Source organism: Tetrao urogallus, assembly GCF_951394365.1.
Source record: "Tetrao urogallus genome assembly, chromosome: 8".
NCBI lineage: Eukaryota > Metazoa > Chordata > Aves > Galliformes > Phasianidae > Tetrao > Tetrao urogallus.
The window spans coordinates 4,761,123-4,776,578 of NC_136821.1; the positions used below are offsets into that span (position 1 = coordinate 4,761,123).

Below are 15,456 nucleotides of genomic sequence, written 5' to 3' on the forward strand. Positions count from 1 at the left end.
ATGCAACAATATTGGGCTGAATATGAAATTATCCTACAAAATTGTGATCTACATTTTACCTGCATGACACTACAGCATACTCCAGGTCCTCTGAACCAGTGTCATCTGATAAATGTCACCTTCCACAAGATGTGCAATTTGGGTTTCCTTCCTTTCCCAACCTTTTCTTTAAGAGCTGACTCAGTTCATTTACTTCTATATTATCCTCCGAAAAGTGCTCCTTATAGCATCATTGTCCACTTCTGGGATTAAACTGCTCACATTCTTTCTGGAAGTCATTTTCCTTGAATACTTAGTATTGCAAAAGTAACTATATATATATTTGACACGTCTTTAAAATTGAAATACTCAAGCACCTAGCATCTTTATGGGAAGATGATAAAGTGACCTTATTTTTGTCAAAGGATGGTTTATGAAGTTCTTAATGAATGCAGCAGTCATGAAAGGTGGAAGGTTGTACGCTTCTGTCTTTGATAGAGGTGGTTAAAAGAGAAGAGTATCAGGCCTAATGTAGCCACAACAGTTTGCTTAATCCACGTGTTTGATGGCATGCCTACTGCAGCTGAATTATGCTTTAATTTTAACAGTGAATGACTTAACAGCTTTGAAGTAAATAACTGGGTTTGATTTACAGTCTCAGTAGATTTATAAGAAGCTTTTCAATGTGCAGTTAAAAAAAAAAAAAACACTGTTATAGCTATGTACCTCTATAAATCTGTCCTTATTGTTCAGCATGTATGCAGTCTATTGGGACCCCATTACAAGTTTACAATCATTTGGCAATCTGTTTGAAACTCAGTAATGCAGAAATTAGAAAAGTTACGTTTTTGACTATTCTTACTTGATTCTAACATGAGATTGGCAGAAGAATATTCCCTCCTTATAAAAATCTAAATCCCTAGGATTAAAAAACAGGGCCATTCATATTGACATTCTTTCATTGTTTCACAGTTCTGCTTTGCACATTTGCCCCTACTGGCAACACAGCCAAATTTCTGACTCAAGACCCAAAAAGAGAAAAATTTCACTTATTTTACTCACTCCAGAAACATGATGCGTTGTGACAGAGAATCATAACGTGAGTGAAAGAAGAAATATGCTAAAAACTTTAGGAGCAGATTTTGCTACTCTACTGTAAAAACCCTGGCAAAGGTTCATAACCCGAGCATGTCTGGGATCCATCATAAGCGCATTTCCTCCAAATGCTCTGTAAACAGAGATTTGTTAGAAAATAAAGGGCTGATTTTTGCTGTTATTCTGTAGATTGCAGGGTTCCCAATGGAAGAAACAGACTTACCATTCAATGTGCATTTCTCCCTCCATGCGCCATCTCAACCCACGTACTAACATGGGTTAGTCTTAACTACTGCTTGGCCCAACTTCCACCTGTGGGACTAGGCCTCCCAGCAGCGCCAGAAACTAAGCTACCAAAAGAAAAAAAAACCCACCCTGAAAGAATCTAGCTTCTGTATAAGTAAAAGCAGTAAGCAACAGGACTATTGCAAGACAAGTTGGAGGTAGAAGAGGGCCACCAGGTGGGCTTTTTTATTTGTGTTTTTGCTTAATAGCAAATATATGTGCTGTGCCACAGTAGCCTGTAGATCTGGCTTGCTTGAGAGTATCCTGTCATCAGTTAGAGAGGATATCTTACAGGTGAGAACTAACAGTGATCTCTTTTTTGGGCACATTGTGCCACAGTCTTTATAGAGTCCTTTGCAATGAATCTGCTCCAAAATGGTGTGAAGTTCCTGGAGCTAGACCTTCTCCTCTTGAGAAGTGGACTGCATCCAGAAGAATGATAAAAAATACAATATTAAACATTTTAATTTTGATTATAAACCTAAGCATATTCTCTTCCATATCTAGTAAGAATGCTTGAGTCTCCAAGTGACTGGAGAGATGGCATCTCTGAGAGACTAGATCAATTCATGTGCCATCAGGATGCTTTTATTAAGTATTCATAATATTTAGAATAGGATCATAGTTTTTAAAAGTCTTCAGTTTGGGGAAACTGCTATTGTCTAAATGTTCACATTTATAGGTTTTAAAGCATTATATTCTAATATCCTCTAGGGTTAGAAGAATACCAACTGTATTTTTGACAGTAACCCAATTTATTGAAATTTTGTGTTATCCAGCAAACAAAAGAAAAAGCTTTCTTCTCTTCTAAATATCTTGTAGTCTGGATGCTTTAAAGTGCTTATTTAAATTCAATATGTTTTAGATTTTGCATTACACTCCTTACAAGCACAATCTGATTTTTTTAAAGGAATTAGATATTTGAGGATGAGACATTTGGAAAAGTTAGATGGGTATCTGTGATTACATTTTTCATTTTTAAACATATGCAGTAATCACTCAGGACTCGTCTGTTTAAAGTTTAGACACCAACGTTGTCTGACTTATTGAATGATGACATTTTTAATAAAAAATATACTTTGTAAATGGCATTGCAGACACAATTATGGCCAGTTGCTATCAGTAGGAGAGGCACAGATAAATCTATCTATGCCAGTTCTAACTTTACCTAACCTTGTCACTACAAGGCTGTCTGGGCTGCTAATTAAGAATATAACTCTCAGAAAAGAGGTAGAGCAGAAGCAGATTTCACAGCCTGTCATTTAAGCATGTTTTAACTACTGTTTACCTGGTCACATTATTAGTGGCTGTTTAAGTAAAAGAAAGACTTGCCACTGTTGGTCTCATTACACAAAACTTGACAAAAAAGCCTGTCTTCGAGCTGCTTTCTGTTGCTCTTTGGAACAAAATTTTTTAGTTGTGTTGTAAATATGTAATTTTATCTTTTCTTTTTCTTTTCTCTAAACAGGGAGTAAATTATATGGCATATGCCTGGCACATTTATCATTTGCTTACCTTATGCAATTCACAGAGCCTTACTGTAAAATATCTCAGATTTGAGTTAAAAAAAAAATAAATAAAAAAAATAAAATAAAATAAAATAAAATAAAATAAAATAAAATGCAAAGGTTTTTTTAGTTGTGGAGAAGTTAAGTGCATGTATTTGGAGAAAAAAAATAAAATACACTTTGAAGATTCAGGAATCATAAGGAACAGACAAAATCTCTCAAATATGTTGTCCTAATTTTTAATTACTTTCATGTTACTTCATTTCTCATGGAGTCTGATTCCAGATTAATATATACATTTTTTCCTGTTTTTCCTATCTTGACTTTAGCAGAAATCAGGGGATGCTGCCGTAGTTGAAATACAGGGAAGCTAACTCTGAAGTCCTGCTATTTGATGAAAACTAGCCCCAGAGGCAAACAGTTCATGACACAACAGGCTATACAGAAAGCAGGTGTGAAAATGCCTGTGAGACATGGAGAGCCTTTGGTGGATAGGGGACTGAAGGTGACTCCTCTGACAACGAGGCATTTGAGCAGCACCAACCTGGCTTTCCTGCACTGCACAGCTGTCAGGGACCATGCTGACATCTTCCATGTTGTAGGATGCTCACCTGAGGAATATTTAAGCTCCTGAAGGTTTGATTGGAGCAATCCTTTCTCACTTCTCAGAAGCATTCATTCCCCTAGCATATGGCCAACCATCCAAAAAACTTGCACAGCTTTCAAAATTCCTGTTTGTTGAGTCAGTTCTAGTAGACTAAATTAAACTAGTGGCTCCTAAAAGGCTTGACTACCTGTGACAGCACTGAGCTGCTCCTTACAGTGAGGAAAGATGCCTGTAACATAAACACTTGATGCTTTGATGCAGTAGGAGCATAATTTACTACCTTCCCCTACCCTCCCCTCACTTGAGGTTTCCAGACTGTGTTTCTGGGGGTCATTGCTACCACAACTTCAAACCACTTCCCCATCACATGAATTGTCAATGAATTGTTGCTCATTGAGTCTTAAATGGATTTCCAAGATCTTTAGGGAGTTCCCATTACGCTCATGTTCAGAACAAGGAAAAATTTAGACATGTAATACAGTGGAAGCATTTGCACTTGAAATAGAGAGGTCATCTGTCTTTTTAATTATTAACCAGAAATTTATGTGCGACACACTGGGAATTTTTAGTTTTAATTGTATTTCCTCTAAAATAACTCCTCTGTTGGCTTGGAGGTTTCTACACAGATTCCAGCTATTTCCAGATCCCCATGTCATTTGCTTAGATCATTTCTTGCATTAAAAGTAAGAAAGCTTTACTGAAGCGCACATAGAGAGAAAACATTCTAATTTTTCTATTTCAGGTTTTTCTTGCAGGTTTGTGGGTAACAAAGTCTGCTAGATTATTTATGTTAATGAACAGTGCTTGTGTTGAATCCTTGATTACAGCAGTAGGACAAACACAAGAATATGGAACTGTTATTCTCTTTTTGTTTACTGAAATTGTGTTGCGCAAATCCCCATTTGAAATTAAAATGTGAGCTTTCCATGATATATATTAGAAATTCAAAATGAAAGTAGACAATTATTCAACACAGTTCTGATTTTCATAAACTGCATTTCGGTCCTAAGACACATATTTCTAGTTCCTTTTGAAAACATAGCCATCCTCATAGGAAATCTCTATTTCTTTCAAATTATGGTAATAGTAGTGTGTTTCAAAAAAGAAAAAGTTTTACTAGTGCCCGCTCTCAACACAACGTCGTTAACTAGGCTAAGATTTAGATGACATGACATGTTAGTGTTTCTTTCTGAAGTCCTGAAGAGGAAATTCTGGTTTTTAGAAAGCAATAAAGGAAACTTGTCCAAATTTGGCAGAAATACTCCATGGAAGCTGCGACTAAAATAGGGAAAAAGCCTAAAAGTTATATACAAGGTTACTCAAAATAAATGTATGTGTTTTCAGGAGGAAGCATTTCTTTTTAGAGATTTCCAAAACTGTGTGAATAAAAGAAAAAATGAATAATTACTTTAAAAATTTGAGCAGACCAGCTATCTGCACATACTGGGTTTTAATATATGAATCCAGAAACAAGCATGAAATAAATTCAATGACATCTTGAGCACATAACTATATATTTTAAAAGTCTCCAGTGCAACCAAAACCTTATCTCTATGGTATATAGTGTATTCGACTTGTGTGGGAGCCATTCAAAGCAGTTTAATGCATAGCTGCTACTAAAACCATAGATATTAAAAGTTTGATTCATAAAAGCTGCCAGATGAGTGAATTTCTCATGTGGGATATGATTTCACAGCGGAGTATATTTGGACAATTCTTTTTAAACTTCTCTTGTGAGCAATTGGATGTGTCCTAAGTACAGAAGAACTGATGGTATAAAAAAGACGAAACCTAAAACACAACAGTGGAATTTAAAATACACAATATATTTGTGTTAGATTGACCGTTAAATGAAAATTCGACCGTGCTTTGAATGTCTAAGTTAATTACTACATTTCACTGAGCAGCAGAATATTTATTGTTGGGAGATATGTTCTTTGCATAGAGAGAGAGAGAGGCCTCCTCCATTTCATGTTGTAGGCTTCTGGAGAAAAATACAAATTACTATGCTTCTTTTTCTGGAACCTGTGACCTAGCATAGCATACTTCGTAATGAGCAGCTTTAGAAGGAATGCATTTGGAATGAGCTCGCATCTTGCAAATAGCCTGTGCTGCTGGTACTATGCTCTTCTCAAATATAACCTGCTGGGGAAGGGAAAGCAGAAAAATAGGAGTTAAGAGCAACAAATGGTTTTTGAAGTCTCTGACATAGAGGTTATTCTGTTAAATTGCTTCTGGATGCCTCACTTTTCCTTGACTGTTGAGCAACCTCTGTTCCAACTATTGGATGCAAATCGTTGTCCCTAGTATGACCTCCAATTAATTTTCTTGTGTACTACAAACACCTGCTTAATGTCATTTATTTTTAAAGACATGTTAATGAACATCTGAAAAAAATGAAGCCTGCATTTTAAAGATGTAAAAATATTCACACATTATCTGTTATGTTAACAGATATAACAAGCTGCATATATCATGCCTTTCAAGTATGTATGAAACTTGGAAAAAAATAGATAAAAAAAGAAATGAGTATCCTTTTCCAGCAGGTTATTTCTCTGCTTCCCAAAGTGTAGCAGTCTTCCAGAACTCACATTGCAGGAATTTAATTACTAATTTCATGTGTATAAACATTTCATTTTTCGTAACTGACATTTTCCAAATCCAAGTTCTGAAATTGGGAAGTGGAAACTGCGTAAACTCTTACTGACTTCCAGAGGGACTACATGTTTTCTGACATCTTTTAAATGTTTTCACAAGGAAAAAGAAAAATGTTTTCCTTCCTATTGTATGAAATATTTTTTAGTGTTTCTGTATATCTCATGGCATACCTGACATTGGCCTGCTCTGGAGGTTGGATCCTGGACTAAATGGACCATTCCTTTATTGTGGCTCAGCATGTCTTCATAATAGGAGCTATCAGAAGGGGAGAGGCATAATATTCACTTTGAATTAAAAGAAAAATGAATAGCAGAAGGGGAGAAATCTGAAATAGAAGAGACATCAATGAACTGTGTAATGGGATGGCTGAGATGCAATACAGCTGGTGCCTTCCTGATATTTTATTGAGCAAATCTTATGTTGTCTGCACTTTGAAGGACATTGCATGGGTCTCCACGTGTAGTTTAAGTATTTAGGAAATACATAACTCATAAAACCTTGGTTATTGCCAAAAACTTAATGACTGGAATTTCTTTTTCAGTCAGGTTCACTTTATATTCTCTAATAGAGGATGCATGTGATAGCAGTGATGGTTTCTTGTTCGAGTAGAGGAATAAACTAAAAAAACACATGAAGAATAATAGAAATGCAAAAAACTGAAAGTATGGAAAAAAAACAGATGAAGATTGTTCAGAACAAGAAAAAATAAATGTTGACAGTGAATTCATTGCACACACATCTGCTATTGCATAGGGCAGTTTAGTTATGAATAACTACACAAAAGATTTTGAGATTCATAAGTAGTTACAGTCAGTTTTTACTTGCCTTTACATGTATCTAATAACCTTTTTATAGTCCATTTCCAGTCCTTCTCTCACAGCTGCACCAACACTCAGTGATGTTGCTTTTGAATATATCATTAAAAGTGCCAGAGACAAAAATTAAAATATTCAGTAGAACTACACATAGATGTGCACCTTTCTTATCCTTGAAGTTGCAATGAGACTTTTGTACTTGAAAAGGAAAACTCTCTCCCACAAGCACTCACCCATAGGGAGCTGAATTCTTTACTGTATGCCATATACATTCTCATTGTAAAAACAGTTTGAGCTCTTTAGTAGAGCATTTGTTTGGTGAAGCAGTTATTGGCTCAGTTACATGTATTACATTTGCAGTTCTGAGCTTTTTTTTTTCTCCTTTCTCATTTTTTTATTTTTATTTATTTATTTATTTATTTTTGGCAGATGTGCAGCAAATAGCAATTGACTGGATCACTGGAAATTTTTACTTTCTGGATCATGTCAGTGATAGGATCTTCGTTTGCAACCAGAATGGAACGGTGTGCATTACACTCATTGAGCTGGACCTCAGTAACCCTAAGGCCATAGCTGTTGATCCAACATCAGGGTAAGATTATTTATTTGCATTGGGAAATGTTGATTTTATATGAAGTATGCTTATCTGTGACTGCACACAACGTATCTCCTTCTTTCTTTTTTTTTTTTTTTTTTTTTTTTTTTTCCCCCTGCATTCCTGAGTTACTTCTATAGTTGCTGTAATAAAATCTGTAACACAATTGCAGCAAGTAGTTAACAATATTAATAGCAACGTGTGACTTGTAACTTTTCAAAATGGAATTGGAAAACCAATTTTATTCCTACTAGTCATGAGATTTTTTTTTCTTTCTGTTATACGTAACTGGAGTATATGGAAAAAGAATGTTTTATACTGTGTTCCCTTATCTGTAGGAATATGAGGACTGGCTCTAGCAAGTTTAATTAGATTAAAAAAGAAGTAGGAGATTTTTTAATCTGCTTCAGAGGGTCGACTACAATGATAAAAGCACATGGTATTTGCTTTTTCTCTTCCATAGTTATGTTCAGCACCACTTGGGAATAAAGCCTTGCTCAAAATGCAGGGCACTAAAAATCTTCTGTTCCTAACAGCCACCAGCTGGCAAAAAACTTTAAGCAAATGATGAAGTAAAAGCGCAGCTAAATAGGAATGATCAAGTTAATTTAAAAACTGTAAATTTCAGTAAAGATTTTGGAAAAGGGATTTTATTTTGGTTTTATTAGTCCGTAAGCAGTTAAAGCTGAAATGCCTGGTGGAACACATCCTAAACTGCCATAAGCCCCTTCTCAATAAATACAAAAATATTTACTGTAGAACAGCTTGTCATCCATATGTGGACTTTTGTCACTCTTTGTTTAAAGCCTGATTGAATATTAAGATGCATGATCACCATGACTTTAATTCTGACAAGAACAGCTTGCATGTAAAGTTTACAAAGAAGTTTTATAATGTAAGTCTTGAATATAGCTGTATGTCTACCCACAGCAGATGGTAAGCTTGACTTGATCTGACTGACTGCAGTGTTGTTTTAAAAGAAAGATCAAAATTCACATATAAATTGATTTTTCTGCATGTTCTGATCTGAAAGAAGTTGAAGCTTTCAAATTTGCCAGCAGCAGACTTTTTTTTCTATACATTCACTTGTATATTCTTTGCAGGATTTAGTAAATATATCCACAGCTTGTCATTAGATAATCTTATCTGTCACAGATGTAAGAATTTTATGGTAAACTTTGAATCTGCAAGGAGGGATGGAACAGAAAAAGAAAGACTAATTTTCCATCTATTTGCTTGCTGCAAACCATTCTTATTCAGATAGTGCCCTTTTCCAGTGCCTTATCATCTTATCTATGTTAGTGTAGATGGAAGTGCAGGACAGGAGGGAGTCCAAAGGAGACTTAACACTGTAACATTACATAGCAATACTGATCTATTCATGGTGGAAAAACTGGCTGGATTTTCTTTTTTATTATTATTTTTTCCAGAATTCATATTTTGCACTTAATAAGAGTTATTTCTTTACAGTTTTTGTTGGCAATTTTGTTAATTATCTGACATATGTTGTTAGGTTAATGAGATATCTAACATACTTCTTAATTGATCACCTCCAGTTTATGCATTTGTTGTGCTTGTTAGCAACTGGGTTTTGGTACAGAATGCAAAGAGATAATCAAACACATTCTGATTGTATAAAAATGTTTTCTTCCTCTTTTTTTTTTTTTTTTTTTTTTTTTTTTTTTTTTTAAATCTTTCTTTTTTACTCTTTCATGCTGATTCTTGTTGAGACTGATTTCTAGCTGTATGGGAACTGTTGAGTCATGACCTGAACCACTGATTGAGCACCTGGGGAAAAGACCCAGTCAGCCCTGGGAGCACAGGTGAAGGCAATTGATGTGTGTGACTGAGAGAGGTGGAGCCTGGCTGCACCTCTCTTAGACCTCATTTAAGGGTTGACTGTGACTGGGGAAAGTTCTCTCTCTGGAGATCCCTTCTTAGTGAAGCTTTCCCCTGTGAACCTGGGATCTTCTGAAGCAGGTGAACAATCTTCTTCCCTTTCCTTACAGTACCTTTCTTTGGTGCTGACCCTTCCATCATCATGCCTTTGTTGTAACACCTTTCCCATTGTATTGATCTGTCCAGTTGCTACACTAGGTCAAAGTATTAGCATGGTGTTATCTCCTTGTTATAGGTAACTTGCTGATTTTGCTATTTATTTATTTACTTGTTTGTTTAAATATGAAGCCCAAGCTTTTTTGGGCTTTTCTTATACATCTTGAAAATAATACATTTTAAAGTATAATCACATTTTAAGATATTTGCTTTTCTAATGCATGTTACTGTTATAGTATGTTCATTTTTCAAAAAGCTGGAAGTATGCCTCTACAGAGAAAGCAATTAAGGAATTCTGAACTCGATCCTGAACACCAAATCTATGATGAACTTCTTCCTAGTAGCACAAGGTTAAGTCCCTTTATTTTCATGCGTCCACATCTGAACAGTTTTAGCTACATTTAGTTGTTGCTTTGTGAGGCAAAAATTCTCCATTTATCAATAAGTAAAAAAAAAAAATAGTTTGAAAATTACTTTATCTAGTACTTTTGGTGAACATGATGAATTCTCCATCTTTATGCCTCTACATTTTGTTAGGTATTTAGTGGTGATGGTTTTACATATTCTTTTGTGTGCATACAATTGAACTACTAAGCTTATTTCATACTACACAGTGACTGAATGAGAACTTCTGTTATTTTTTTTAAACTGAACTTTAAGTTGAGAGAAGCAAGGCTCTGCTCCCTGGGCCTGGTTACATGTGACCTGTAATATTGAGTCTGATGCTACTTGGGATGCTGGTCGTAATTTTCTATTATACCTCAAAGGGTTATGGAAAAATATGAATTTTAAGGGGCACACTTATAAAACTGATCCAAACATATGAGTATGCGTAGAAAAGGGGCACACGGGGTGAGATTACAAAAAGGATGTGTGGTGCAAAGCTGGTGAGTGGGAGGATGCAGAGTAGAATATAGTCAAGTACTGGGAGTGAGGAAATGGATTAGACACCGTGTGCATGCATTAGACATGAATCACTAGAAAGGAAAGGCATATGGAGGGAGAGAATAGGAGGAGGGAGAGAAGAATGGCAGAGGATGCCCAATTAGAGACTGAAGGCACAGTAATGAGATCTTGTAGCTGCCATTTAAAAGTCGTGTTAATAACAATGGGGAGAAAAGATTTAACTGCTAAAGAGATTTGTAAGGAGAGTGAGCTCACACTTCAATACCGAAACATTGTGTGTCATGTAAATATTTGAATAAATCTTTTAATCGGTTTTTCCTTCTGCTACCTTGTAGAAATAAAGTAATAAAAAATAAAAAATGGTGCTTCTTTCACGCAACAATTGTGAAGACATCCAGCAAAGGCCTGTGATACAATGGGTGTAACTGCATCTCTTAATGTGTGACAGTGCTATGCAATACTTCCAAGCAATGCTAATAACTACAGAGAAAAACAATGGTAGTGTATGGGAGCTGTTGATTGTGGCCTGAACCTTTGATTGACCACCTGAGGCAAGCAATGAGTCAGCCCAGGAGCACAGGTGAGGGCAATTCACTTGTGCTACTGAAAGGGCTGGAGTCTGGCTCCACCTGTCCCAGATCCCATTTAAATGCTGACTGCCACCAAGGAAGGGTCTCTTTCTGGAGATCGCTCTTTGTGGAGTTTACTGTGAGCCCACAATGTCAGTGAGCATTTCCGTTTATCTTGATCCTTTCCCCCATGATAAACTTACTAAGCCTAGCCTCTGTACACCTATTGATTGTACACCTATTAATTGTACAATTGTACAGGTACAATAGCAAAAATATATATACAGATTCATTTAAGATCTACAATAGCAGAGATTTGCTAATGCTTCCTATTCACAAAGGTGAACAAGGGAAGCAAGGGAAGTTGCTTCTGTCTTTTAAGGCCTTCATTTTTACTTTTAAGTGTATTGAATGTCTGAAATCCTTCTAGTTTGTGTAGTAGAAGCTGGATGTTGGCCTTTTGAGCCCTGCTACCAGCCAGAGTGACCAGCTATAGTCAGGTATTTTCTTAAGCTGCATGTGATCCTCTTAAGATGTAGTTATTGGACCAGGCTGAAATGTACTGTGAGGCTCACTGGGCAGTTCACAGTAACAAAGTCATTGGTGAGAAAAGCCTAAGAAGAACAAAGTTCTGCAAACTTCTAGTCTTTGACAGAGTATCTGAATAGGCAGAGCCTTGAAAATCTGTACTGTAAATAGCACAGTAGCCAAAGAAAAGTAAATTGGATGATGAGGAGACAGAAGACCTTTCTGATTCAATCTTAAATAGAAAAATCAAATGGCTTTTGTTTTCTTTACCTGTATCTTTCAAAGAAAATCAGAACAATAATCAGAACAATGGTTAGTGTTTGCATTTACCTTTTATTTGCCTTGAATCAAGCATAATAAAAGGCAAATGGATGGGCAGTAAAAGACAATTTCAAGTTAAAATGGGATCTCGGTCTGGAGTAGAGGCAAGGGATCAGATTTGATTTGATTTCTTGCTTTTAGCATTGCTTGTGAACAGGGATCTTTGTGGCTGTTTGTGAGGATGGCCTGGTTTGAGAAAGGTCTCAGGTCTGGTGTCAATCCTAAGTTTGCTCAGATAGAGAGAAAGAAAAATGCCTTAGGTCTGGCTTGCAGTGAGATAGATGGTGACTAGACTGCAGTGATTTCACAGTCAAGGAATGTCAGGGATTTGTTTTCAATGAGGAGATGAAGTTTCCCACAGGGAAGAAAGAGAGCAGAAATTAAAAAAGCAGAGGAGGTCAAGACAGTATATATATTTTATATTTTTCTTTATTTGCCTCAATGTTATTTAGACAGGGGAGTCTTCTGGGATAAAAATAAAACATCTACACCTATTCTCTACTGCCTTTTCTATTCCCTTTTACACTCTCCTGTCCCTGAGCTTTTATAGCACTTTCAAGGCTTGAGAGAGATCTGTCTTAAAACTTTTGTCCCCTCTCAGATTAATCACCATTCTCTGGTGATCAAAGAGGAGTGTTATAATCATTAAAGCTCACTTTTTAACAGCAAAATCATTAGTATTTTAATAACACACCATTATTAAAAGGGTTCAGTTCCTTTTCTCGTTACAAAGCAGATTCAAAGAGCTGTAAGATACATGTAAGACACAATAACTTTCTAAAAGTTTTAAAGGTGACCTGGAAAAGAATCTTCTTCAGGGAAAAAAAAAAAAAAAAACTTCATCATAATTAGTGATGACCTGAAAGATTTCATTGAGAATTCATTTTTTCTTGTCATTCTCCTCCTTTACAATCACTTTCTGGCTGTTAGAAAACAGACTAGATGATCTCAGTGGTCTTATCCAACCGTAATGATTCTATGATTAATAACTCTGTGGAAGTAGTGCAGTAGTGGAGCCAAAACAAATAAGACAAGAAAACATTCAGATCTCCCTCCTACATTTTCGTCTGTAGTGGTACATATCTGCTCACTGGGAAACCTTGCTGTTGCTCCTGATGACAGAAAGAAATAAGAGTATCTTCACCTGCACTCTTTCAGTAATGTGATATGATTAAACATGCACATGCAGAATTAAAGCAGAAGAGTGGTGTCAATAATTGTGGAAAAAATATCAGTGGAAATAGAATGTTTCAACAAACCAGGGTGAACATGTGAACAGCAACAGCACTAATAAAACTCGAGGAATTTGATTACCTGGGGCAATTCAGAGCTGATGCAACATGTCTTCTTGCTTTCATTTTAAACTGTGTAATTAGTGTAGTTACCTTTATTTTAGCCCTCAGATCTCTGTTCTTCGATCCCTAGCTAATTAAGCTTCTGAGCAAAACTGTCATATTTTACTGAAATTACACTGAATTTATGAATTAAAATGTGGTGAAGGACTGGAAAACAGTTACAGTACTCTTCCTGGTATAGAGGTCTTGAAGTCCTTTCTCTTTATTTCCAGTCCCTGAATTGTCCAGGTAAAATCTACAAGAGTTAAATCACCCTATCAGTGATTTTCCTTCAAGATGAAAGCAATTAAGTTAGAGAGAATTGAGGGCACTTTATTTCTGAGTGAGAATATAAATGGGAGTTTAAGCCTCTATAATGCATGTACATTATGTTCATGTCCATCTGAATTCCCCTTTTATTTTATTTTTCTTATTACCTGATGGGCTTATTATCTAGTCAGCTACTGTAAGGTCATTTCTGTAGAAGACAAGCTCTGGTATGAATTAGAGCACTGCATGAGTGGAAGCACATAAAAATATTTTATGAAATAACTGCTAAGACACATCTATTTTAAGAAGTACTTGCATTAGTCTGTGCTCAGAGTGTGTGTACTGAGAGAAGGACACTCAAGTATTTTTCTGTAACATGAACAAAATGAAAGTAATAAAAATAGTTCACCTATTTAACATACAGAAAATATTATGATGTTACAAAGTTCCCTAAGTTGTCTTTTATAGTGATGACCACACATTTGTTTTTTTTTCTATTTATTTATTACACCGGTCTAAGGTGAAACTGTATGAAATGCAGATATTTTTTTTTTAATAAGCTACTGTCAAGGCATTCATTTCTTTCTTTAAGGCCAACAAATCACTGCCACTTTCTATGCAGGATTTAAAGTATAAAAATGTTGTCATTGGTCTTGTACTGGATTAACAAAAACGACTCACATTCACAAAGGTGGTGAACCCCATTCAGTTGATTCATCAGTAGTTTGATGATATCATCCTAATAGAAATTGCTTTTCTTGGGTCATGTCACATCTGCTTTCTCATAGTGTTTCTCTCAGTTTTGTTCTCAGGCTTTTTGCATGTCAGTGCCATCATTGCTCTGCCGCTTTAATGTGTCTTGCTGAAACTTTGCCTCTTTCTGTGGAGGAGATAGGAAAACTGGAAGAAATCTGGGGATAATAACAAGAAATAAGAGATGACAAAACATGTGGCTCTTGCAAAACTGCTGTAGAAGCTTGTGGTTGTCTAATATAGAAAAGCAAAGGTTGAGGAAAAGCTGTAACTGTTTTATATGAACAGTTGATTAAATAGAAAGCTGGTTCATTATTCAGGGGAAAAAAATAATTTGCAGCAGAGACTTTGAAAGCTACAGGCAGAACTTAGTAGGCGGAAAAGATGTTTGCATATGACTTTCCATTAAAAATTCTTAAGACTACATCTATTTAACAGGGAAAATAGATTTGTTACTGGAGACTGTATACATGTATGTATCTATAATCTGGTACAGAATTACAGAATTGCTTGGGTTAGAAAAAAATATTCAAGATCATCAAGTTTGACCACAACCTAACCATACTACCGCAACCTTAACAACACTTCACTAAATCATGTCCCTGAGCACCACATCCAAACGGTCTGTAAGCACATCCTTTAAGCACATCCGGGGATGGTGACTCAACCACCTCCCTGGGGAGCCTATTCCAGAGCTTAACAACCCCTTGTGTAAAGAAGTTCTTCCTGGTATTCAACCTAAACTGTTGTAATCTCAAAGGATGGGGTACTAGAAGAACAGTAGTGAATAAATGTATATACTGACATTTCAGTATTGTTATTTAAAAAGTATAGCTGAGATGTTCCCAAAGTAGCAAGCTGTTTTATTTCCTTTCTTGAAGGCGTTGGAGATATTTTTAAGCAAAAGGGGCAAAAATATTTTAGGGCTTATTTTATTCTATTTAATTTTCTTTTAGAGGCGGTGAGGTTAACTACAAATGAAAGCGAAAAACTGTGTAAAATGATTTTTGACAATAACATAAAGGAGAACAGAAAATATGCAGAAGTTTACATTCATGAGCAGCATCTTTACCTTTTAAAAAGTGCCTTTATTTTAACAGAGACAGCTATAACGTTGTATGTTTAAAAGCTGTATTTAGATTTGCATCTGCAAAGTGATACAAGCAGCCTTCTCCTAC

At 35.8% G+C, this 15,456-nt stretch overlaps 1 protein-coding gene across 1 annotated transcript in view; it reads left to right on the plus strand.

Moving 5' to 3' along the window:
* Positions 1-15,456, plus strand: part of LRP1B (LDL receptor related protein 1B) — a gene marked incomplete at both ends in the record, with an annotated part of 589,444 nt that overhangs the window by 342,913 nt on the left and 231,075 nt on the right. Inside the window, one exon of the mRNA XM_079539425.1 lies at positions 7,377-7,539. Within this exon, the coding sequence (XP_079395551.1) occupies positions 7,377-7,539 (163 nt within the window). The remainder of the gene's footprint in view (positions 1-7,376; positions 7,540-15,456) is intronic.